General features: G+C 38.5%; 1 protein-coding gene across 1 annotated transcript in view; it reads right to left on the reverse strand.

Annotated features, from left to right (window-relative positions):
- The window catches only part of RSF1 (remodeling and spacing factor 1), a 64,092-nt gene that overhangs the window by 21,039 nt on the left and 19,609 nt on the right, over positions 1 to 23,444 (reverse strand). Inside the window, exons 2-9 of the mRNA XM_027741066.2 lie at positions 18,716 to 18,807; positions 14,304 to 14,396; positions 13,441 to 13,646; positions 11,378 to 11,535; positions 5,865 to 7,582; positions 2,213 to 2,410; positions 907 to 1,011; positions 207 to 286 (exon numbers count right to left, since the gene is read on the reverse strand). Coding sequence (XP_027596867.2) covers positions 207 to 286; positions 907 to 1,011; positions 2,213 to 2,410; positions 5,865 to 7,582; positions 11,378 to 11,535; positions 13,441 to 13,646; positions 14,304 to 14,396; positions 18,716 to 18,807 — 2,650 coding nt within the window. The remainder of the gene's footprint in view (positions 1 to 206; positions 287 to 906; positions 1,012 to 2,212; positions 2,411 to 5,864; positions 7,583 to 11,377; positions 11,536 to 13,440; positions 13,647 to 14,303; positions 14,397 to 18,715; positions 18,808 to 23,444) is intronic.

A 23,444-nucleotide genomic window follows, 5' to 3' on the forward strand; every position in this document is an offset into this window, starting at 1 on the left:
TTAAATCAGTTTGCATTTAGCCTTTGGTATTGGCAGGGGTGGACACAAAATTTCATTCAAAGTTGCAACTTCACTGACTCACTGCACTACACCAATTACATAATCTTGTAAATTTGGCAAAGTTTAACAGAATCTAAAGCACAAGACTCAAACCCTACATTAGCGTGGATGACCTCTGGAGAAAAGTCAGTACCAGACAACAGTACCTGCGTTCCGCACGTTCCTTCTTTTTTAAGACAACATCCAGATCTTGTAATTGTTCTTCTAATTTCTCACAGAGTAATTTCTAAAGGAAGCAAACACAGTGTTAGTTTCTTTCATAACGAACTATTTTGACACTGAAATAATGTTCAGACACTTCATTCACTATGTATTTGTCTGGAAGAAGTGTGAGTGCCTCGCTACGCTGGAGGCTCCTCTTCAGTGAACAAGGCTTTACAATACAGAGTGTCTTCCTAAAACACATGTGCTTCACCATCAAGGCCAGGTTGGATGGGGATTGGAGCAACTGTGTCTAATGAAAGGTGTACTGGCCACTGATCCATCCCTCACTGTCTACTGCTTCCGCCTCCAGGATAAAAACATTTCTTTTGGGAAAAATTAAGACATTCTATCTATATTAGTCTTGAGATGATTTAACCAGAGATGGGAGATAACTGGTGTGGCTGAAGATTCCCATCTACAAGTCAGCAACACAAACTAGCAGAAAAGAGAAAACCAGGTCACAAAACTCAGTTTTACTAATGGACAGGAGGGAAGATCAGCAGTCCTACCACTCATCCCAGTCTATCTGTTAACAGGAAAAAAAAAGATCATAGAAAGAACTTGTTAAGAGTCCGAGCAAATCTCCACAACCACAAGCAAAGCTGTAAAGGAGTGAAGAGTGAAGTCACACAGGAACCTTACATGCTGGCAAGGTGGGCAGAACCACTCTCCATCAGGGATTATCATCAATGGAGGGCGAAGGCAGGCTGTGTGGTATCCACTGTCACAAGAGTCACACAACAAAATCTGTGGAAATACATCATAAGTATCTTTTGGCACTCACAAGAAGTAACAAGCTCCAGAACTATTTCCCCAGCCAACACAGAAGTGCTTTATACTTTGGACTGTGCCAAAACAAAAAAAACCCCTGTAGTGCATTTCCAGGGCCAAGAGTGATTTTTATGGGGAAGTTTATGTATCACGATTTTTCATTTTAACACCAGATTTCCTCTTACTATGCCTTCTCAGTACTTAATACTACTGGACTACATAGACTGTGTGCCCTTAGTGTAGAATCTGGTAACGCTTTCCAGATCCTAGACTAAGTGAAAAACTCCATCTGAACAAGACGGGGTATGAACGGTTTTCCTTGTGCACTGATATCCTCGTGCAGGAAACCTGGCCTTTTTCCTCAGTCAGGATGATTTTATGACCCGGACAGTAGGGACAAAGCCTTACAGGCTCTTAAGGGGCATCCAGAACTAGGCAACTATTAGAGTTCATACTTAGTTGGGTAAAATTTGAGATATCCCTTTCCATAAAACTGAGGAACAAAGCTGGCATAAGCTGTGTGTGTATTTACTGAAATATTTATCTCTAACATTCTAAAGGTCAAACTTTGCCTCAGCTATGCCAGGATATCTGTCACACACCCTAGAGTGGGCTTACTTTGTGGATTCATATCAGGACTGCACATGATGGTTTCCCAGATAAACAGGAATCCATAATATCTACCACAGATGAACAGGAACCATAACCATGAGAAATAGTAAAAGCTCACTGTGCTCTTTCTGTCTGGGATTTTGCTGTACTCAGTCCTCAGGGTGATGTGCAGCTACATCCAATGAGGATGACCATAGCTGTGGCCATGTCATGTGACACTGGAAAGCAGACATGACACTGTTGGGGTTCTTTTTAATACTGTCTCCTCTGTATTTATTGCAATTGCAGGCACAACCTAAAGCCTCACCCAGATTAATTCTCAATGGGCTAAATTGTGTTAATACCTCATAAAAGATGATATTTTTGTGGTGGAAAACAGAAAAACTAACTTCCTTCCCTCCTTATCAAAGGTAACTCACCCACTTTTGTGAGTTTACCACCTAAAACCTAGAAAGTACTCTCCTACGTACAGCCATCCCAAAGGCTGATGTGCCCTCAGACACCACCAAAGCCAATCCACCAAGTCTGACACAACAGCCCACAGAAGCTTTCCCCAAAAACTTACCAGCTCAGGGTGATTGGGAAGGCCACACTTCTTGCACGGCTCATCATCATCAGCAGGTGCAACTTCTTCTTCCTCCTCTTCTTCCTCTTCTTCCTCCTCATCAGAGTTTTTTTCGCTCTCTGAGTCCTCACTTTCTTCATTACTTGAGTATTTCCACCTGCCACGTGTTCGTGTACCAGTCCACCGAACTTTGCTTTTCTGTAAGAGACACCATTCCAAAGAAAAAACAGGAAAGAAGCTCAGAAGAGTTTCTTCCCAGATCTTAAAAAATATTTGTCTCTAAAGTAAAGTGACTCATTTCAGTCAGAACAGCTGCAGTAAATTTACAGCAGAGCATTTCAATGAATATTCTCTTTCCAAGATCCTTAAAATGCAACAGGATAAAGGGAGAAAAAAATTGCATCTGTGTACAGAAAGAAATTTTCAAGTGAGATTTAAAAGATGGAAGACAATTTTTTTCACTCAGCCCATTTTTATCTATTTCGACAAGGTAAACTCGGTAGTGAGCATGGTAAATTCCACATTTAAATTTTCTGACTTTTTGACGATAGCTTGCCTCTACTCAAAGAGGATCTTTTTTCTGTCCCGCTGTCCCCTAATATAGTTTAAGCCTTTTATATTATTTATTTCAGAAAACATGTTTGTTTCTGAAATAAAATCACTGCATCTTTTAAGCACATAACATATCTAGGTCTTCTTTCACATTTATAGTTTTCAATTATTTTTCTTAAGTGAAAAGTGATTTAGTTGATACTTCTTTTTTGATAATCAAAGGAGCCTCTACCCCCTTTCTATCATATTTACTACCACATTTTGGATGAAAAACAGGTTCCAAATAAAACTCAGAAGCCTATTTTGAATTACTTAAAAATACTTTGTGCAACTGAGGTATTTTAGATTTAAAGCAACATGCCAAACAGAAGAAACTTTTATTCCTGTTGACTGACTTGTTTCTTACAGCCATCATTCTCTCACAATTCTTCCCTCCTCAAAGGTATTGAAAAAAGAAAATAACTTTTCCAGCTTTTTCAACTCAAAGCATTTTTTTCAATTTTGACTTAACTATTCATAGCTTCGAATGAGCTGAATAAACTAAAATGTACAAAATATTCTATTTCTCTTGCAGAATTAACTTGTACCACAGCAGTAGTTGTCATATTGGTAAAATTTTGTTTCAGGTTCTTAACATTAATTTCCACCTCTTTAAGGGATTTTACTGTTCCATAAGCTTCAGTAGCAAAGGTATTTAAAATCCATTATAATATTAGATTAGGTTTTGGCTTCATCATATATCATCATCATTTCAAATCTGTTTTTTAGAGACCCTTCTTTAAAAAGAAAATTAACCCAAGAACATAAAATAGGCTATTAAAGAATCTGATATTTTTTTATCTTGATCAAATAACAGCTTAACAGCTTCAAACTTCTTCCTCTATCATAATTATTTTAGAACTTCTGTAGAAAAGCAATCATCTTCTGATCTCTTCATCTTTCAAAACAGAGATCAAATTAAAACACCTGTAGCAACAGTACTTCAAAATTCTAACCACTTACAGGACTTACAATCATTGTTACTTTTGTTTATTTTCTTTTTTTAATTAAAATATTTAAATGGAAAATTTATTATGACAGATTTTTTTCAGTATAGGTGCTACCATTCATTGAAAAATCAACTGTTTGTTCCATTTATGAAGGTTATTCAACATAGCAATATGTGAAAGAAACTTGCTAAATGAGTGAATGCTTTGGCAAAACTACAAAATCAGTCAAAAATGTGCTGCAGTGGAAAAACTGACAGGATTTTACAAATTGATATAAAAAGAGAGCACTTTAAAAATACAAACTCATTATTCCTTGTTTCCCTTTTGTACTCCATATCCAGAAAAAAACAGAAAATAAATTAATAAAAGGTGTTTATAAACACACAGACTCAGAAGAACACTATACAAATGTATGTTTAACTTTCTGTGATATTGTCATGGTTTGAGATGGCCCCCCTGGGAGTCGGGGGGCTCAGAGGTGACTGGGTGCCAGGGCAGTGTTCCCTGGAGAGCCAGTCACCACTCGTCTTGTTCACTTCTGCTAAAAAATCATATATACACAGCACCGTAAGCTGCTGGCATATCTCTCTGTTGGTGTCTGCTGTGTGTAGGTGTAGAAGGCCAGGGGGTGGCTGGGCTCCTTCTTCCCCACTCCAGGGGGAGAGAGGGGAGCCCTGCGGCCCCCCCAACTCTGCCTAGGCCAGAGTTAGAGACAGCATTGGAGTGAGTGAGTGTTTGTGAGGGACATGACTCACAAAACAACTGGTAAGCGAGGAGAGAGAGGCAGGCCTTGCGGTCAGGCCCTCTTCTTCCCCCCTTTTGCAGCCAAGCTGCAGAAGGGGGCTGTTTTTCCCTCTGACTGTTTAAGTGGGAGTGGATGCAAGGCTTAGTATTGAAGCTGAGCCAAGAGCCGGGCCGGAGGAGGCTCAATTGCCAGAGGGAAGAGTGCCAGGCAAGAAATTGGAGATGGGCCAAGGGCTCAGGAGTTGCCCTGCTGAGGCTTTGACCAGGGGCAGCCGAAAACTGACTTGGAAGAATGAAGATTCCAATGCCTACCGTGATAAGCTACAGCAGCAGCGAACTGAGGTATGAGACTGAGAGAGCGAGAATGACACAGCAGAGACTGACATGGGACCGAGGAGAAAGGACTCGGAACTACCTTCTTGGACTTCGTGAGAAGAAAAGACTGCAGCAAACAGTTGAAGGTTGGTGAGGGAGTGTTCAGGGGGCCCTGAACACTCCCACGAGAGAGAGACTGCGTTACATATCAGCCTTGAAAGGCTTCTCCTGGACTAAAGTTAAAGGGAGGGGCTTAAAAGGACTGATAGAAGTGTAATAATATATATATAGTTCCCTTTAGTTTATATAGTATTTATTTGTGTAAATAAATGTATATACTTCCCCCTTCCCCTATGGAAGCCTCTGGCCTAAAAGTTTTCTCTTCGGTGTTGGGATAAATTGTGGGAAGGGGTGGGGAAGCCTGGAAATTGGATTTTGGATTTTCTAATGCGGCTCAAACTGCCACAGATATATTTCCCTGATGTACTTTTAAAGATTCTATGCTGCATAAATAAAAGTTAATCATGAAAAAAAATACCTCCACCCAAATTAAAATGGGTATTCCACATGAGAAAAGCTAAATTATATCAGGAACTCACCACAAAAATAACTTTGGCTTCCCCTAGAAAGAGAAGTGATAATATTTTTATTCTTTACCATTTGTTGGTTCCTTTTTAGCTTATGATCATCCTGACCAACCAGACACCAACAAGTATACATCTAGTAAATCCACAGGAGCTACAAGTCTCCATTCAGCCACTCAGCCAGACAGACTCATGTCTGATCATGTCAGCTTTTAGAATTCTCTCCAGTTGATTTGGTCTACTTAGGTTGGTTCAAATGACAGATTTTACAAACTGGTAAGTCAACAGATATTAGCACTCTCTTACAGGGTGTTGCAAAATTGGTTGAGTCCACTAACTGAATTGCAAAGCTAGTTTCTTGCAAAAACTGACAAAAGGAACATATTCTTCAATATTCCTACGTAAGTGTATATCCTTATAGATAAGGCTGCCGGTATTCTCTATTCCCAGGTAATAAAACTGTATTACCTTGTTAACCTTAGAATTTGTCTCCTTCTCTTGTTTTTTTGCATCTTCTTTTCGTTCTGCTTTTTGTGCTGCTGTAGGTTTCTCCTCTTCCTCTTCAGTTCGCTTCTTCTCAGTCTTCTGATCCCGAGTCTCCGCAACTTTTGGAGTAGGCTTGGATATTCTTGGAGAGCGCCTTAATGTGCGGCCAATGCTGACCTCTTCTGGCGGTGTTTCTGTCTTTTTCTTCCGACTAGAGATCCTGATTGTTAATTTAATTCCTTCTTTCTGTCTTTCAGAAGTTATTTCCTTGTTCTCTGTTGCACAGCTTTCTTCTTCAGAAACTAGCTTATATTTAAATTTGCTTCTAGGTAGTGGAGATTCCTTTTTGCTCTCTGAGGAGTCTTCTAGATTAGATGCATGAGCATCATCTAATCCATCTGGCTCTGTTTTGGCGGTATTTGGCTCTTCCTCTTGATTTTCAAGGCTGGATTTTTCTTCTACTTTGCTCTCCTCAGGTAGAGCCGTTTTACTATCAGAGTCCTCCTTTTCCAAAACAGGTTTCTCCACAGTAACAGGAGAAGCAGATGCAGGAGGTACCTCAGCAGCTTTTGGAGAATCAGTTTTCTCCTCAGACTCACCTTTACTTTCCAAAGTCTCTTCATCAGCCAGTGCAAGCGTGGGCAGTTCTTCAGGAGCAGATGCACTTGGGGGTGTCTCCAGCTTCTCTGAACATTCTTTGGGAGGCAGTGGGCTGTCCTCTTTGATATTGGTTGCTGGTTTCTCTTCAGTTGTTTTGGCACAGTCTTCAGAGTTCGAAGACTCTTCTGCTACTGTTTCAGTAGTTGCGCTGTCAAGGGACTCTTTTTCCACAGGACTAGATTCCTCCTTTGAAGGCACTTTCTGATTAGAAACGTCAGAGACCACAGCCCCAATCTCTTTCAGCACACTTACGGAATTTTTCTCAATCTCACACGTTTTTATAGAGTTTAGGGAGTCTGATAGGTTTTCCCCATTTTTTCCATTTTTCTCTTTCAGTGAGCTGCTGTCTTCCTTTGCACCAGCAGAGTGATCTGACTTATTGTTTTGTATGACGCTCGGGGTTATTTTTTCACAGCTAACCTCTCCATTTACTAGCACTTTCCCGTCAGGACATAAAGCAGTAATTGTAGGGACTCTCTTAAAAGCTTCTTCTTCTGGTTTCCCTTCTTCCTTCAAGACATCCTTTGTTGGAGTAACACATTTACACAGGGTCCCCTTTATTGGACTGTCATAGTCATCCGTCAGCTTGATCTCTCGCTTTTTAAGTGGTATTTTTGCCTGCTGGTCATTTTTAAGTTTTTCACTTTCTTCCACAGACTTCTCCACAATTTCTTGGGGAGTTTTGACATTAACACAAAATTCTAGCCTCTCTGGTTCATGAACTGCTATTTTGTCCGAACAGCTTTTTACTTCTTTTAGGTCTTTGGGTTCTGTTTTGTTTTCCTTTACCTCTACTTTAACAGGCTTGACATTTTCTTTAAAGGAGTCACTTTCTTCTTTGACAGTTTGCTTTTCTTCATTGTGTTCTGAAGGTTTCTCTAATTTTACTATTACTGGCAATTTTATAATTTCTTTTTCTTCCACTTTCTCAATTTTCAGCATATTTTCATCTTCTTTGACCATAGGAGGAGGAAGGCTTTCTGATTCCACTGACTGTTCCTCCACCTGCTCTTTTTCTTCTTTGATTTTTAACTGATTTTCTGTTGACAGAGAAAAATAGCTATGAAACAATCAGGGGACCTCCAGGATTACAAAGAACATCATCAAAACAAAAGCATATCTAAAAAAACCAACAGCCCTAAGTCTCACATAAAGGAATCTTCTCTTGTTCAATTACTTGAAATCTTGCTTGTCTAACACTGTCATTAAATGAGTGGGCTGACAATTTTTAGCTGTAGAATCACTGTTCAGTTTAATTATATACCAAGATAAACCTAAATTTCAGAAGCCAGCAGCAGAACTCTAGATTTATGCTTCTTTCAACAGACATCCCAGCCCCCTCTTCAGTAGTACCACAATACTTTCAGAGGATAAATAAAACCTAAGCAGAGACCTGAAGTCTCACTTGAGTTTCTGGACTATTTCAGAAAACAGAACACAGTGTAGGATTCCGAGGCCTTCAAGTGAAATTCCTCAGAGAAGTCAGTCTCCTGTTTGTACGTGTTTTTCTTTCAAGATATTCTTAACTATCGTACTTCAACAGTTTGGAGAAAAGACATTCAGCATTATGGCTTATGGCAAAATTCATCCAGGTTCTTGGGCAATGACTACATCTCCTACATACAGACAATATTCTACACCCACTTCATCTACTCTTTTTAAAACAAGCAGTGAATAGAAGCATATCCCAGAAAAACCTGCAGAGATTAAACAATCAGGTTATTCCACTTTGCTAACTCAGATTATTAGGGTCTGAAGTACAGTTCCAGCAGTCAGAATAAACCATAGAGCTATTCTGTTCCTATATGCTTAAGCTCGTTATTTGTCATTACCACAACCTCTTGATACCTAAGGTTTTTTTGTGTCAGCCAGCAATAGAACTAATTAGAAAAAGCAAATACAGTATCACTATATATACCAGAGCAGCAGCTCCTACCACCTAAAAGATGCTTTTGCGAGTGTGCCATAACTGCGAACAAAAAGATTATTTTTTTTCCTTCTACCTTGCCCCTCTCAATCCAAGCTAGTGTAGTTTTTTCCATGATGAGAGCTTTCCAAAATAGTTAAAAATATACAGGGGACAGTACATGACAGTTAACAATTACATCAAAGAAAAAAAGCATTCTAGGAAAGAGCAGTGAGGAAGAATTCACAGATTTTAAAATATTTTCAAATACAATGCATGTACCCATATAAATCTCAGCATTAGTACAGCAGTGAAAGATGCATCTATAAGGCACCAGAAATGGTAACATTTTGAAGGCTCAAGACTGGTTTTTTCCCCTTCACAGAAGTGATCCCCACTCAGAGCCCTTGTAAAAAAAGAAAAAGCCGCCTCTGTAAAGATCTTTAACAGTGAAAATGAGATATTTTTTTCTATGTCTGAATTCTGTCAGCTTCCCTACACTTCTGTCTAAACTTTGTCCAACCATTTCTTCCCTTAACCTACTGCTTTCCTCCCAAACTTCATTAAGGATCACCAGAATCCCAAAACTTCTCCATACTGAAAACCAGCAGATGTTCTATAGGTAAACTCCGTCAACTTCTCATAAAGCATTTCATATATATACAAAATTACTCAGTAAAAGCACAAGTTTTCTTAATGCTATTTGAGTCAATCAATTAGGCCAGCAGAAAACATGTAAGCACTGGGTCAGTTTACCATATTTTTGTATGAACTAATTTAATTCTGCATGGAAAGTGGCCAAAGCAAACAAGTATATGTTGCAAACAGCAACATATTCTGATATGTTTCCACTGCACTTTAGAAGGGCTTTGAGTGCAATCCTTGGACTACAAGGAAGAAAAACTACAGCTTCTCAACTGAAAGACTTTAAGTAGTGCTCTGTGAATACACTGACAGCACTTCAATCACTGCAAATGTAAATAATTTCATTATTCACTACATATATGAGACAGAGACCTGCTGGAGTGAGTCCAGGGGAGATCACAAAGATGCTCAGAGGGCTGGAGCACCTCTGCTATGGAGATAGGCTGAGAGAGTTGGGCTTGTTCAGACTGCAGAAGAGAAGGCTCTGTGGAGACCTCAGAGCCCCTTCCAGTACCTAAACCGGCTACAAGAGAGCTGGAATTCTGACAAGTGTATGAAGTGACAGGACAAGGGGGAATGGTTTTACACTAAGAGAGGGCAGGTTTAGATTAGATATTAGGAAGAAGTTTTTTACAATTAGGTAGGTGAAACACCAGCAGAGGTTCCCCAGAGAGGTGGTGGTTGTCCCATCCCTGGAAACATTCAAGGTCAGCCTGGACGGGGTTCTGATACAGTTTAAGACATCTCTGCTCATTGCAGGGAGGTTTGACTAAATGGCCTTTAAAGGTCTCCTCCATTCCAAATTATTCTGTGGTTCTGCAACTAGTGCTTAGGGGTGATTTTGAACCAATAACACAGCCTAATGCAAGCACTGAGCCAGGTGAGTGTGCCACAGGATTTGGGGAATTATCTACAAGGTGGACATTCATTGAAATGTTTTCAAATGACTGCTCCTGAATTCAAGGTAAAGTAAAATCGTATCTGAAGAAGAGATGTCAGTTAGATGATTTGGCTTGATTGAGACAAAGGCAAAATCAATACATGGAATTAATTCTGCAGTGTCAGTAACCATGCAGGTTGTGCTGGCACTTACATGCGGAATTAGATATTAGCAATGTCTAAGACTGAGAGACAATTCTGCTGGTGATTGTCACAATTTACTGTCATTTCTACAATCTTCTTTTAATACTTCCACAACTCCAAATTTATCTAAATGTTTCATTTATTTTTTTTCTGTTCTACACTGTTTGTTGCACAAAGAATATGAATAAAATGCCAGGTCTTTCTCTTTGGTATTCAGAATCAAGACAGGCCCCAACTAATTCCATATATCCAATTAACTCATACACATTTGAAAAAAACACCTACAAACACTCTGTAATATTTAAATCTTGTTTCTGATTGTGAAAATATTTTCCTGTATTTTAACAAAATAATAATACGAGGTAGTAAAACTGGGGTAAAATTACTTGGGATAATAAGATTTTAGCTTTTTTCATGACCTGAAAAAAGATCAGATTCTTATAAAATACTTCAAGCTAACTGATACTTAGTAAAACCAATGCACAAACCAACAAGTCAGCAAGTTAGTAGATTATGTGCAATGACATGATAATAAGGAAAGAAAAAAGTTCTTTGCTTTGATCTTAGAGATCTTTTCCAACCTAAATGATTCTATGATTCTAATAACAACAATGCAGTGGAGATAGATAAGGACAGCTTCACTTCTACAGTATTTTAGTATTTTTAATTGTTTTAACTTAATCTCATGTCTTCTTGAAAAATCATGTTGATTGTGAAACATTTGAGGAAATAACCTATATTTGTCTGATTCAAACTCAAAAGCAAGAATAAACACCACACCCAATACTATATTGATTTCAATCATGGCATTGCACGAGTAGATTTTTTTCTTTTTCAAATTTTAATGTTGCTAGAACAAGAAAAGTTTGGCAACAGTTCAATGCCCCACAAAAACATACAATGATGAGTATTTACAATATAATACAAAGGGTACAGCAAAAATAAAAAAAAATTACCTAGGAAACAATTTGTACATAGCTCTCTTCTTATAAATAAATTCTTGAGCTTAAATATGTGCTAAAAAACTCAAAAAATATTTATAATTTCAAAGGATTCAATATTTACTTGATTTACTTTGAACAGAAACATTTTTTCTCTTTTTTAAAAAGTCCTAATCTAACACAGTAACTTTTCATGAAGCTCAAAAGTCTAACATTGCCATATCACAACATTTAAAATTTGAGATAAGAAGGCAGAAAACCTTGTGTAGCTGCTTCTTCACTCTTTTTGGCATCTTCATCTTCTATGCTTGGACTTTCACGTGATGAGTTCTCCTGCTGAGAATTGTTATTTTTCAACAGGGCAGGATCAATTTGTGCTTTCAAGAGCTCAAGGGTCTCGGCAAGCTCATTGCGGTTTCTAGAAGTGAAAAACATACAGTCTGATAAGCCACTTACTTACCCCAAAAGGATTCATGAAAAATAAACAAACATTATCTCCTTAAATGAACATTACCCTGAAAACCTTATAGAGTTATATAATGAAAGCACAAGCACAGTGAAATGCTTGTCCAACCTGAATGGCTGGAACTTTGCAGTCAGAAGCCTTCACATTTATCCATACCAAAATAAAATTATGTTTTTGGAAGGACCTTATCTACTTATCTATCTTAACTCAATTTTTGTTGGGTCTGGATCCAAGCTGCTACTATTATTCTTGTATTCATTATCCTACTGCCAATCCTCACTGATTTTACTTTGCTATTTCTTTTTTCTCTCAACAGAGAAGTTATAGCTTTCTGCTCATGCACCAAAGAAGCAACCACACCATTTAAGTGAAATTTTCAAAAGCAACTAGCAAAATAATTTAGATACTTTTTGCAAGTGTGCATCCTAAGAACACGCAGCAAGCACCACCAAGTTGTCTAGAAAACTCCAGCGATTGGAGTTATGACAGCAAGAAAATGTTGGTGCACATCTGTATAAATGTGAATCTCAGTTCACTGTAACTCCTTGTTTAAACTGCATATCTAACTGTTAAAAAAACCCTTTATGTATAAAGAATTTGAGCCATGATTGAACAGTCATTGTTTTCATAATGGACTAGAATAATAAGGCTCTCACATTTCTTTTTCAAAGTCAATGTTCAGCAATTTGTTGTCTCCAGATTTACAGAAAGAAAGGAGGCTTGCAACAACCCTGAGATGTGGAATCTCACGTTTTAAAACCATTTCAGATTTCTCAGTGCATTACTGTGGGTTTCTGCTGTGAGTGTGGAGTAGAACCCTGATTTCTTCCACTTTTGGCAATGATCTTTGGAGTCTATAAAGCACAAAAGAGATAAACACCGCTCTGCTCTCGATCTGTTTGTTTACATACGTTTACTTTATTCACCCACAGCAGTTGTCTAGATGCAACCAGAAGTAATGCTAGTAAGTTTAAACTAAAGTTATGGCAGTAAATAACCTGCAGATGGTTTGAGTTGGAATGGACTTTCAAAGACCATCTAGTTCCAACTCCCCTACCATGGGCAGGGACATCTTCCACTAGACCAGGTTGCTCAAAGCCCCATCTAACCTGGCCTTGAACACTTCCTGGGGTTGGGTAGCCACAAGTTCTCTGGGCAGCCTGTGTCAGTGCCTCACCACCCTCACAGTAAAGGATTTCTTCCTAATATCAAGTCTAAACCTGCCCTCTGTCAGTTTGAAGTCATTACCCCTTGTCTTACCAGTACACAACTCTGTAAGAAGTTCTTCTCTACCTTTCTTGAGCCCCTTTGTGTTCTGGAAGGGGCTCTGAGGTCTCCCTGGATCCTTCTCTTCTCCAGGCTGGACAACCCCAACTGCCTCAGCCTGTCTTCATAGGAGAGGCTCCAGTTCTCTGACCATCTCCTTGATCTACTCTAGATTCCCTCCAACAGGAGCAATTGCAATATAATTCCCCCAAAACCAAATCTGTCCCCTTGCTACTTTCTGAATAAAACTGAAGTTGAAGAAGCAAGAGTATTTTATTTTCTAAGACATTTAGCTGGCCAGTAAGCAATATGGAGCCGTCATTCTTAAGAGTGTCCTCTTGGTACCCTTTCTATATATTCATTGTAGCTCAATTAAGCGGGAAAAAAATTATATGATAGCTGTTACCAACAAATCAGCAAGTTATTTCTCTATATGATTTTTCACTAGAACATAGATGTGAAGGCAGAAAATCCCACTGTCAGGAGTTCTACTCTGTCAGAAACAAAGAGTTACGGAAATCCATTTCTGAGTCCCAGCCACAAATAGTCAAAAATCCTACAAAAAAAAAAGGAGAAAAAAAAAAGGAATACCTAACAATGCACTTCCATGTGGATCCATCCTGGTCATCCTGTTCTTCTATGTACATCCTGACATTATGCTCTTGATCCAGCTGATACCAGTACATCAGGCCATCCTTGTCCCGACCAATGGGCTGCAGACGCATGGCATCAGCATCCTCCTCGTTAATGATATTCTTAAACTTGAGATTGTCATCAAACTGACATTCACAGAGATACTGAAAAAGTGAGAAAGTAGAAATACTGTTAAAATATCGAAAATATAAAGAGAAAGAAGAAAATCAGTTCACTTCCTTTCAGTGTAATTTGGAACTTCTTTTTAGGCCTCTCCCTGTTGGATCTGTGTGTCAGCTGTACCTATCAGTTTTTTCCAGACCACGTTGTTTTTAAATGAGAGACAAGGTTTGTTTTGTTTTTTCTGGCCAGCTTAGAAAGCTTATTCTAAATTTTATTACATAGTACAAGTTCTCATTCTACACTAAAAGTCATACATAACTTGGAATCAACCCTGACAGTTTTCTCAAGACTTGAAAAGATTAAGTCCTATCTTTGCCTTTGGAATTCAGAGAGATAACATACATTTTTAGAAGTGTATACTGCAAAGACAAACAGCTGTTGAAAAAACAGTAAGCACAAAACTACTGTCATACAAAGTGTGAAAAATACGCAAACAAAGTGTTACATGCTGTTTGGGCTTATCCCACAATAATGAACATGATGTCTGTTCCAAGATCAGCTCTCTATTTAATATATGCACTTATGGTTCCATCAAGTTGAATTTGCAAGACATTTAAGTGAGTGAGGAAGCTAAATCTCCAAGATACTGAAGTGAGTGAGAAAAAAGTAATTTAGAATCTTAGCTGATGAATGTGTACCTTCAGAATTCCCAGTTTGCATTCAACACTCATTTCTAGGTATCCTTTTTTTTCCATCTCCCAAGCCCAAGTGCTGTTGAATTCTTGGCATATCTGTCACAAACAAAATAAGCAGATTTCCAAGGTTAGGAGATAAAAGCAACTTTAAACTTTTTTATTAATAGTACTTTACTGTGGTAACTCATTATACATAATCTCCTTGGGACTGCAGTCAGAAAGCCTCACACAAAAAATAAAACTGAGGTAGGTTAGAAAGCACTGGTGCACTTCCATGGAAGAGCAGATCATCAAGGCCCTGATCACCACCACATTCTCTAAACACCCTAAATTACATAGCATATCTCTGGATTGGGAAGGTATTCTTGTCTTTGCTGTGCAAAATATCTCACATTTTGCTATTTCTGTCTGTTTAGAATATAAATTCTCTGAAGTAGACAGCATTTCTTATTATATCTCCTTACAGCACTTAGCACATAAGCTGCCAGGGTCTCTTGGGGCCCCCTAAGTCCTTCAACTGTACTGCAGATAACAAATGCAACTGCTACTCACTCCACGTGGTGGAATTATTATTCTTCAGAAAATACCTTGGGCTTTAAGCTGTTTGATAGATATTTTAAAATATTTTAAGTATAGCCAATTTCAATTTACTTAAAGCACATAAATTCAACCACACCAATATGGGGGAAAAAAACTAACACAAAAAGAAGTGGTCGTAGAGGATAAATAGATTGAATCAGCATGAACTCCAATAATAAAGGTGGAGAAGGAATTCCCTCTCCTCCTAAACAACTCAGACAAGCTTAAGACAGCTCTCATGATCAGAGACAAGCTACTCATCAGCTGAGGACACATGGCAGGATCTCCAGTCGGTGAGGCTATTCCAGTGGAAATATCCACGAGGAGGTGAAAGCTGATCACAGCTACACTACCAGCTGAGATTATTTTGAAGTGTCACTGCTGAATCACGATTGTCCAAACCAACACATGAGGTGCTGCTGCCCTTCAGTCTGCAAGGATGGACTCAATCAAAACAGCATAGTCTCCCAATCACCGAATTATTATTAAAAACAAGATATAGTCACCAAGCTACTTTGAAACCTGTCAATCACATCTGAAAGCAGCTTTCTCTGGAAACAGCAGCAAAAATAACCCTACATTTTACCCACCAGAAACACAGATCAGCAGATCTACCTGGACTCCAACCAAGAAAAGGGGCTGCTACCCCTCCACTATCGCCTGGGCCACATCACTGACCCTCCACAATCCCTAGTACTAACACCAGTTCTTAAGTGGTCCAAGGGTAAGACTGCAGTTAGATCACCTCAGCCACCAAAAATCATACTGTGACTTTAAACTACAATCTACAGAGAACACCAAAGAGCACTCTGGTCACAAGGGATCCTGCTGAAGAGCAGATTTTCTTGCTCTGAGGTTAAGGAATACTACACAGGGACTTCTCTGATGCAAAGCCAAAGCTCACAGCAGGAGACAAACGCTGCCCACTCACAGAATGAGGTTACTCTACTTTCTCTCTCATATTCAGTGAAGAACACTGGGAAACTATACATCAAAACCCTTGCTCAAGGCATATGCCAGTTGCCGTTCATTACTTACTCATTAAGTATGAAAGCAATAATGAGAAGCTTCATATGCTGTGGAAGTGTGTGACTGTCAAAGCAAGAGCTACGAGACATCAGAGCTGAGGAAGTATCTGTTCAAACTGAAATGACTACATTTTGACAATTAAAACCCAGATAATTGTGCTTTCTCTTGACAAGTACTGTCACAACTCTGAACTACACATCTCATTGATTTAGGCTCTGCTGAAATCTTGTCTTTGCCTTCATTGAGGGTATGTTTCACACTGATCAAAAACCTGCTGCTTGCAGGAGCAGCTGGCTTCTGCAGGCTAAAGGGTGGTCAGCACCTTCCCACCCTGCAAGAGATGCTGGAACAGCTCACTCTCTCAAATATTTCCAAAGAAGCTACGATGGCACCCGACACTTACTATTGGCAGGTTCGAAATGTTCACTTTAAACAACAAAAACAGGAAGGTGAAAGACATAGCAGAGGAGCCTGTTTGGGTGGGACTACAGATGCCTGAATTCTAATAATTGGAAAAGACAAGTGTATCCAGAACATATTGATTTTGGATTGAAGGTTCCAAATGGACCAGCCCAGAGAAATCTTATCTGTATAAAAATGCAAAATATGTTTGACAATAGTCAAATAGAACATTTTGTCAGGAGACAATTCAATGTGACTTAACTACTTGTTTCTCAAAGAACAGCTAAGATAGACAGTTCCTTGTAGTTTTTGGAATGTTTAGGACAAGCCATTTCTTTATGTTGGTCATACATGACCACATACATTCCCTATATAGAGGAGAAAAGTCAGATTCCTGGAGCCCTACAGCCATTTTCTGCCAGAAAAAGACTAGTGAGCATGCTGGTGACTTGGGTGGTTCACCACCAGAAGAGGGAAGGGAAAGAACTCTCAACTATCATGTTCACTTTCTATCCCAAAATACATTAATCTGTCAAAATACCAGCCATATCTTAGAGACAATTTTTATCATACTCTTTATAAGCACAACAGTCAAATGAAATACATTTTATAAATAGTTGGTATATAAACAAAACATAGTAATACCTACATATTCTTAATATTTGTGCACATAAGTCCTCCACAAAAAGTTTCTGCCTAAGTAAGAACATGGTCACATCTAGAAAATGTCAAACCCTGTTTTAGCAAAGAAACACATTAGTAGTTTCCAACAAAGGGAAAACAGGTCAAGTTTGCCTCTTAGAATGTATCAATAATATGTGGAACAATACTGCTAGTATCAGGGAAGAATGCTCTCAGTGGTCTCACATCTCTTCAGTTTTTCCTGGCTTTTGTGACATTTCCCAGTGTTCTTACTTGTTTTTCTAAATTAATTATACTCCTTTGAAATCAGGACAATATTAGCATACCTTTCTAATTAGTTATAGTCAAATTCCTTTGTTCTTCAAGGTTACTTTGAACCACTGTCCAGAATAAATTTCAAGTTAGCTCTGGAGACTGTTAAATGAAGTCAAATTTATTAATACTTAGTCGGTCTTAACAGGGGTGTAAGGGAAGGTTTCCTTACTGCTTCCCCATCCTTTCAATGCCTGCTGAAGAAGATTTTCCAAACTATTCCCTCATAAACCTGTTTTATCCCTCTGCTTTCTCCTTACAACACAACTGATAAGTGGCTTCAATGGGGTACGTAAGTTCTCGACTCAGAGTTGGGTTTTCTCAGCTTGCTGCAATGGTTTTTGGGTTTATTAGGGAATTTAACATAATTCAGTAACCACAGTACTTGGTAATACAGAAAGTATACAGAAGTTACATACATTATTACATAACTATTTTTAAAAAATATCATCAATACTTTACAACTGGGTAAGGGATTAGAGTTAATTTAAGGCTCTTCACCAGGTTATTCCCCAACATATTCCCAGTCCTAAAAACTTTGTCATCTTAAGGCTACACAAACCTCAAGACAAATCCCTGTCTCTGTAAAGCTTACACATAGCACTTGAGGAGACAAACTGCAACTGGATTTGTCAAATGCCATTATTTGTACGGTTGCTATTACCATGATGCTGTATTTCTAAGCAAGATGTGATTGTGGCTGTACAGACAATAATAAGATTGCAATTCTGTGCATGGAAAGACACATGGAACATATCCAGAGGGGAAATGGTAACCTATTAATTTTGACTATCCATATATTTTTATATTCTGAAGAAGTGTAAATTACTTAAACTGAAAACTGTTTGCATGTGAAGTGTCAACAACGGCACAGCAGCAATTCAAATACCAAGACAGAATTATGTAAAACAACAGGATGCTCTGTTTTTACTGATGCATAACTACATTTTCATCTTAGCTGTGCCATTCTGAGCATGCAGATATAAATCACTGCAATACCTTCTTTTATTATTAACACGTGCTAAAAGACCTCTATATGGTTAGTTCCTGTATGAATACCAACCAAATCACATTAAATTATATCCACAATTGATATACAAATGAATTGTTACTGTGTAAATCTCTCTGCTCGATTTAGCCCACTTATGAGCTACTAAATCTTCTTTATTTAGTGTCTTAATGCTCAAAAAAGTATTTTTCCTACCAAGTATGAAGGTGGATACTCTTTTACATGCAGAAGATAATGCCTATTTTCAGATATATTTTTACACAAGCCTAGGCAGACTGAAAGTTAAGCTGGGATCTGATGCAACTACAGTCTGGGCACGCACATCAATGCTGGCCACAGCACAGCCCAAGGCTCACTATAATTCATACCAGGGATTGCTCACACAACTACTCATCATAACCATACTCCAGCATTGCAGGATAATACAATGTGCATATTGTACCTTGATCAAATATTTTTCCCATCTGTCTGCTGTGACAGACTTCCCAATCTTTCTCATCAGTTTCAAGTGAAGCTCCACCAATTCTTTTGGAACTGCAGTATTAAGAGAGAAAAAGAAAAAAAAAAAAGAAGTTGTTAAGTCTGGTGCAAACATTCTTCAATGCCAAATACTGATAACACTGAAACACTGTGACAAATTCAGAAATTTTACTAAAACACAGGAACTTCAAGCCTGCTGAAGAGCAGCCCGGCAACTGAGAGATGGAATAAAGTTAATTTAATCACATGAGTCTTTTTGTTTATATTTACATTAAGGATAATCATTGCCCTTCCTTCAATTCAAGGAAACAGATCTTAGTGATAAATACATAAAAAATTTGGCAGTGTTAAAACCACAACTGGACAGGAAGTACTTCAGTCAAACACCTACAAAAATACTACCACTTGCAGCACACCTGCAGCTGCCTCCAGAGACCCCAAAGCCATATTCTGCACTATTTCTGGAATATCACTGAATCCAAACTATTTTTGGTTGGATGCAAGGTATGGGAGAAACGTTCCAGAAACTCTATCCTCATAGATGTAGCTTTGCTATGTACTTACTGTCTTTTGTACTGAAGGGACAGAGGAGGACTCTAAATATGGGGCTTGAGGAATGGAGGCCAGAACTGCTGCTGAACACAGCTGCACCACCACTGTCACAGAATCAAAGTTTTCCAACCAAATTTATACATCTCTTAGTGTACACTCCTCAGAAACAACTTCAACAGCTCATCTTAGCTCACATCTGTGATTTATAAATCAATGTGGCACCACCAAGTGGCAAATTTGCAGAATGCTAATTTTATAAGCTAGTGAGCAGCAAAACTTTTAAAAAAATATGTAACTGATGATTATTAATCCAACTCTACATGACGTTAACTTTCTCATTTCTAATTTTTTGAGAAAAACTTAAGAATTAATTTGTCAAGTATTTTTATTTCTCTACTCTTTGCGTACAATTTTATGTTCTAAATGCATTTTCATTACTCTATGCACACACACGTTAAAACCTTTAAATCCAAGAACTTTTATTATTGTAATTTATGATTATGATTATGGTTTTCCAGCTGGTCCAATAGCATTATTTGACACAGGATAAACAGCTGGGACACCAAATGTGTTTGTTCTAAACTCGAACATCACTGAAATGTTCTTTCTTTTACTCACCTATACAACATTTGAATACCTGTATGTATCTTCTCAATACTGAGCTTGGCTTCACCTAACCTCTGTCTTTCAATTATATGCCTCTATTTTCAGGTGAATACACTGAGTTGGTAAAATACTAGTCTGATGAAAATGCTTGTGTTGTTTCAGAAATAAATCATCACTGCTCTAGAAATTTTATACACAAACTCCTTCAATAAATAAATACAGGAAGTATCAGCCTGGTTCCCCAAAAGAGACCTCTTTTCAATGTAGATAATTCATATCCAATTCTAAACTAGCCCTGTTTTTCTCTTTTATTGCATTTATATTTAATATTTCCACTGCAATTGCATATTGAAGACACCTAGCACATATTCTCCTTGCTTTTCCTGAAAACTGATGCTTTTCATAATTTTGAACGGAACAAGATCAAAGGACTTAACCCCAGTAAGTGTCAAGCACTTGGCACTAACAAAATTAAGGACAAAGCACTTTATACACACGAGCAATTCTATCAAAGTTAACTCATACAGCTAAACATCAGTTTGTGCTTATGTAACATGGAAATGACCCAGAGTATTCAAAATCTTGCTGAATCAAAGCTTTTGTTCTGCATCTTTTTTTGTTTTTAACCAGATCTCTTTTTTATGAGTACATACTGATAGGAACTCTAGTTTAAAGAAGTACAGGTGATTTATTTCAAATGATCCAATGCCTAGTCACCAAAAAAATCCCTGCTAGAGCATTTGCCTTAGAAAAAATGGAGAACACTAAAAATTACAAAACCTGAGTAATTTGCACACCCTTGGAGGTCAGCACTTCCTGTCAGTTGTGTTAGTACCTAAAGAAACCTCACTTCTTTTTCCAGATTCAACATTTCAGCTCTCGCATTTCTAGGATCTTCATGATGTATAGATGTGGTTACTTTTGCAAACTTCACAAAACATTTCAAATCTGTTCTCTATTTATCACCCTTTCAGGATGCTTTTCACATATCACACAATATTAATGACCGGATTTCTCAGCTGGCTTTTCACCAGGTCCTTAGTAAGCACTTAAAGAAATCACATTCTATCCTCCTGGTTTAAGGAAGGAGGTGGGAGGAAACTGCTGTCTAGAGCATGAGAAGTGCAGCCTGACCAGCCAGGGTGCCTGAACTACCACAGGAGCAGAAGCCTGCAGGACTGAGAAACAAACTCTATATTCAAACCAAAGTAAATGTAAATACTACATGGATCACACGCAGCAGTGTACACCTGACTTGTCCAGAAATACCAGCTAAGGGAGCTCGTGTAAGAAGGCTAAAGAGTGGTAGAAAATCCCTCCTTTCCCAGAGCACTTACCTGGTAAGGAATAGAAGTGCACTAGTAAACACAACTAACAATTCAGTCCTCTCAGAAATGCATTGAACCTGCATAACTTTAAACACTTAATTCTGTTCAGAATACAGAGAGAATTCTTGACAAGAGTTCATTGAACTCATATGGGACATCAGTAAGGATCATTTTTACAACACTGTTCTGTCCTACATGTAACATCCCAAAGAGAATGAACATGAGATGTAATTATTTTGGGTTGTGTTGTTGGTTGGTTTTGGTAAATAACAGTAGACTATCACCTCCTTCGAAAAATTTCATCTCCATTCAAGAGGGACCTGCATCACCCATTTCAGGAGCTCGCATAAAAATGTTTTGCATTTGTTAAAATTTCACGTAAGGGAAGGAACAATACCTAGCATCTTTCTTGCATAATTGCCATTCTGTGTAAAGTTCTGGCCAAAAAAGTGTGATGGAACACATACAAAAAACCCCCTAAATCTGAATGAACTTCTCAGTCTTTTATGAAACTTTGATCTCTCTGTAAAGTTATACAGGAGCTCTCTAAAACCTTCATAAAATATACTTAAGCAGTGAAGAAAACACCAGGACTCCTCACAGGGCTAGTAGAATCTGTACAGCACTATTGTAAAAGAAGAACTGTTTCAAAAAATCGAGTATAATTAAACCATGGTGCCATCTGCTAGATATTAAAAAATATAGACTTTTCATAGGAAGAAGTCATGAGCCAGGAAGAATGAGTCACTGTATATACAATTATAAGGCTTCTGGTGGAGTTCAGTTCATTTGTTAAGTCCTGCACTTTTTCCTGGAGGGCAGGCGCTTGTCTGGTCTTACACAATATTCTTCGAACACTATTCTGTCTACTCCAGCATTCCAGGGATCATCCCATACATCAGTAACACATTTCTAATAAATTTGGGAATGAAAATTGAAATGGAAGAGAAAATGTACGAACATGTGAAACCCCCTTAATCTGGTTAGAAAAGCCATAACTTTCAAACACCTGCACAACCGCAGATTAAAGACCTAGTCGTGGGTACCCATTAACACCTTCCCATGTAACCATAACCCCATTTCACCCCTACTTAATTTCCCTGCCAAAATGAATCACAGCTCACCTAAAAAAACCCTGAAACAGATGAGGAAAACAGAAAACGTACATGACAAAGTCTAGAGGGAGGATAGGGGGAATCTGTTATTTGGAAAATTATTACAAATAAAAACCCTTCATATCAGAGCAGATCTTGAGTGCTGGACACAGAGGGGAAGATCAGAACCACAATGTATGCAGAGCACCTAGTACTGATGTGGATTGCAAAGCTGGTGCCTCCTGTCCTCCTCCAGGGATAGCAGAAGAGAACTCTGAAACCTTCATGCTGAGGGGATTTAGGAGAAGGGAACAAAAAGTAAAACTGTGGGATGCAAAGCCTGCTGGCAGTTTTCATGCTTCATGAACACAAACAGGTCCTCCCAGCTACACTAGTAAAGCCATTTTCCATGCTAACTTGTTTTGGCAAGTGGAAGAAAAAAAATGACTCATAAGACATACATGGCAAATATTTCCATTAACTGTATGCTCTTTTTCATCTTTCTGCCTTGACCAAAATTAGCTCTGCATGCTATGACTTCACTGTCAAATAAAAACATGCAAACAAGTGTTCAGGTCCCTCTGCTGTGAATGCTGGAGGGAGTCATCCTGGAGGTACATCCAAAGGCAAGAGCATCCACTCAGACATCATTGAAGAGTTAGTACATGCTCAATGTGGAACAGGTTGCCCAGAGAAGCTGTGGATGTCCCACCCCTGGAAGTGTTCGGGCCAGGTTGGGGGGGGACTTGGAGCAGCCTGGTGTAGTGGGTGGTGTCCCTGACCATGGCAGGAGTGTTGGAATTAGACGATCTTTAAGATCATCTTCTAACCCAAACCATTCTATAATAATTTACCACTTAGCCCATCACACACTAGCCATGCAGATAATTCCCTTTACAGACAGGTCTTTAAGCATAAATTTTCTTAAAACCAGTTGGTTGCATCCCCTACAAAAGGTACAAAAGGTACAAGAGTCCTTAATAGACAAGTGACCATATTTCCAGCATCTTTAATATTTTCCTTCATTTCTTTGTGAAGTCTGAAGTTCCATGAGCACCCTGAGGCAGCAAACACTTTGTCTTCTAGATTAGTTTCAACCAAAGAGAAGTTC

Source organism: Pipra filicauda, unplaced genomic scaffold (assembly GCF_003945595.2).
Source record: "Pipra filicauda isolate LSUMZ 115617 unplaced genomic scaffold, ASM394559v2 scaffold183_size1465899_pilon, whole genome shotgun sequence".
NCBI lineage: Eukaryota > Metazoa > Chordata > Aves > Passeriformes > Pipridae > Pipra > Pipra filicauda.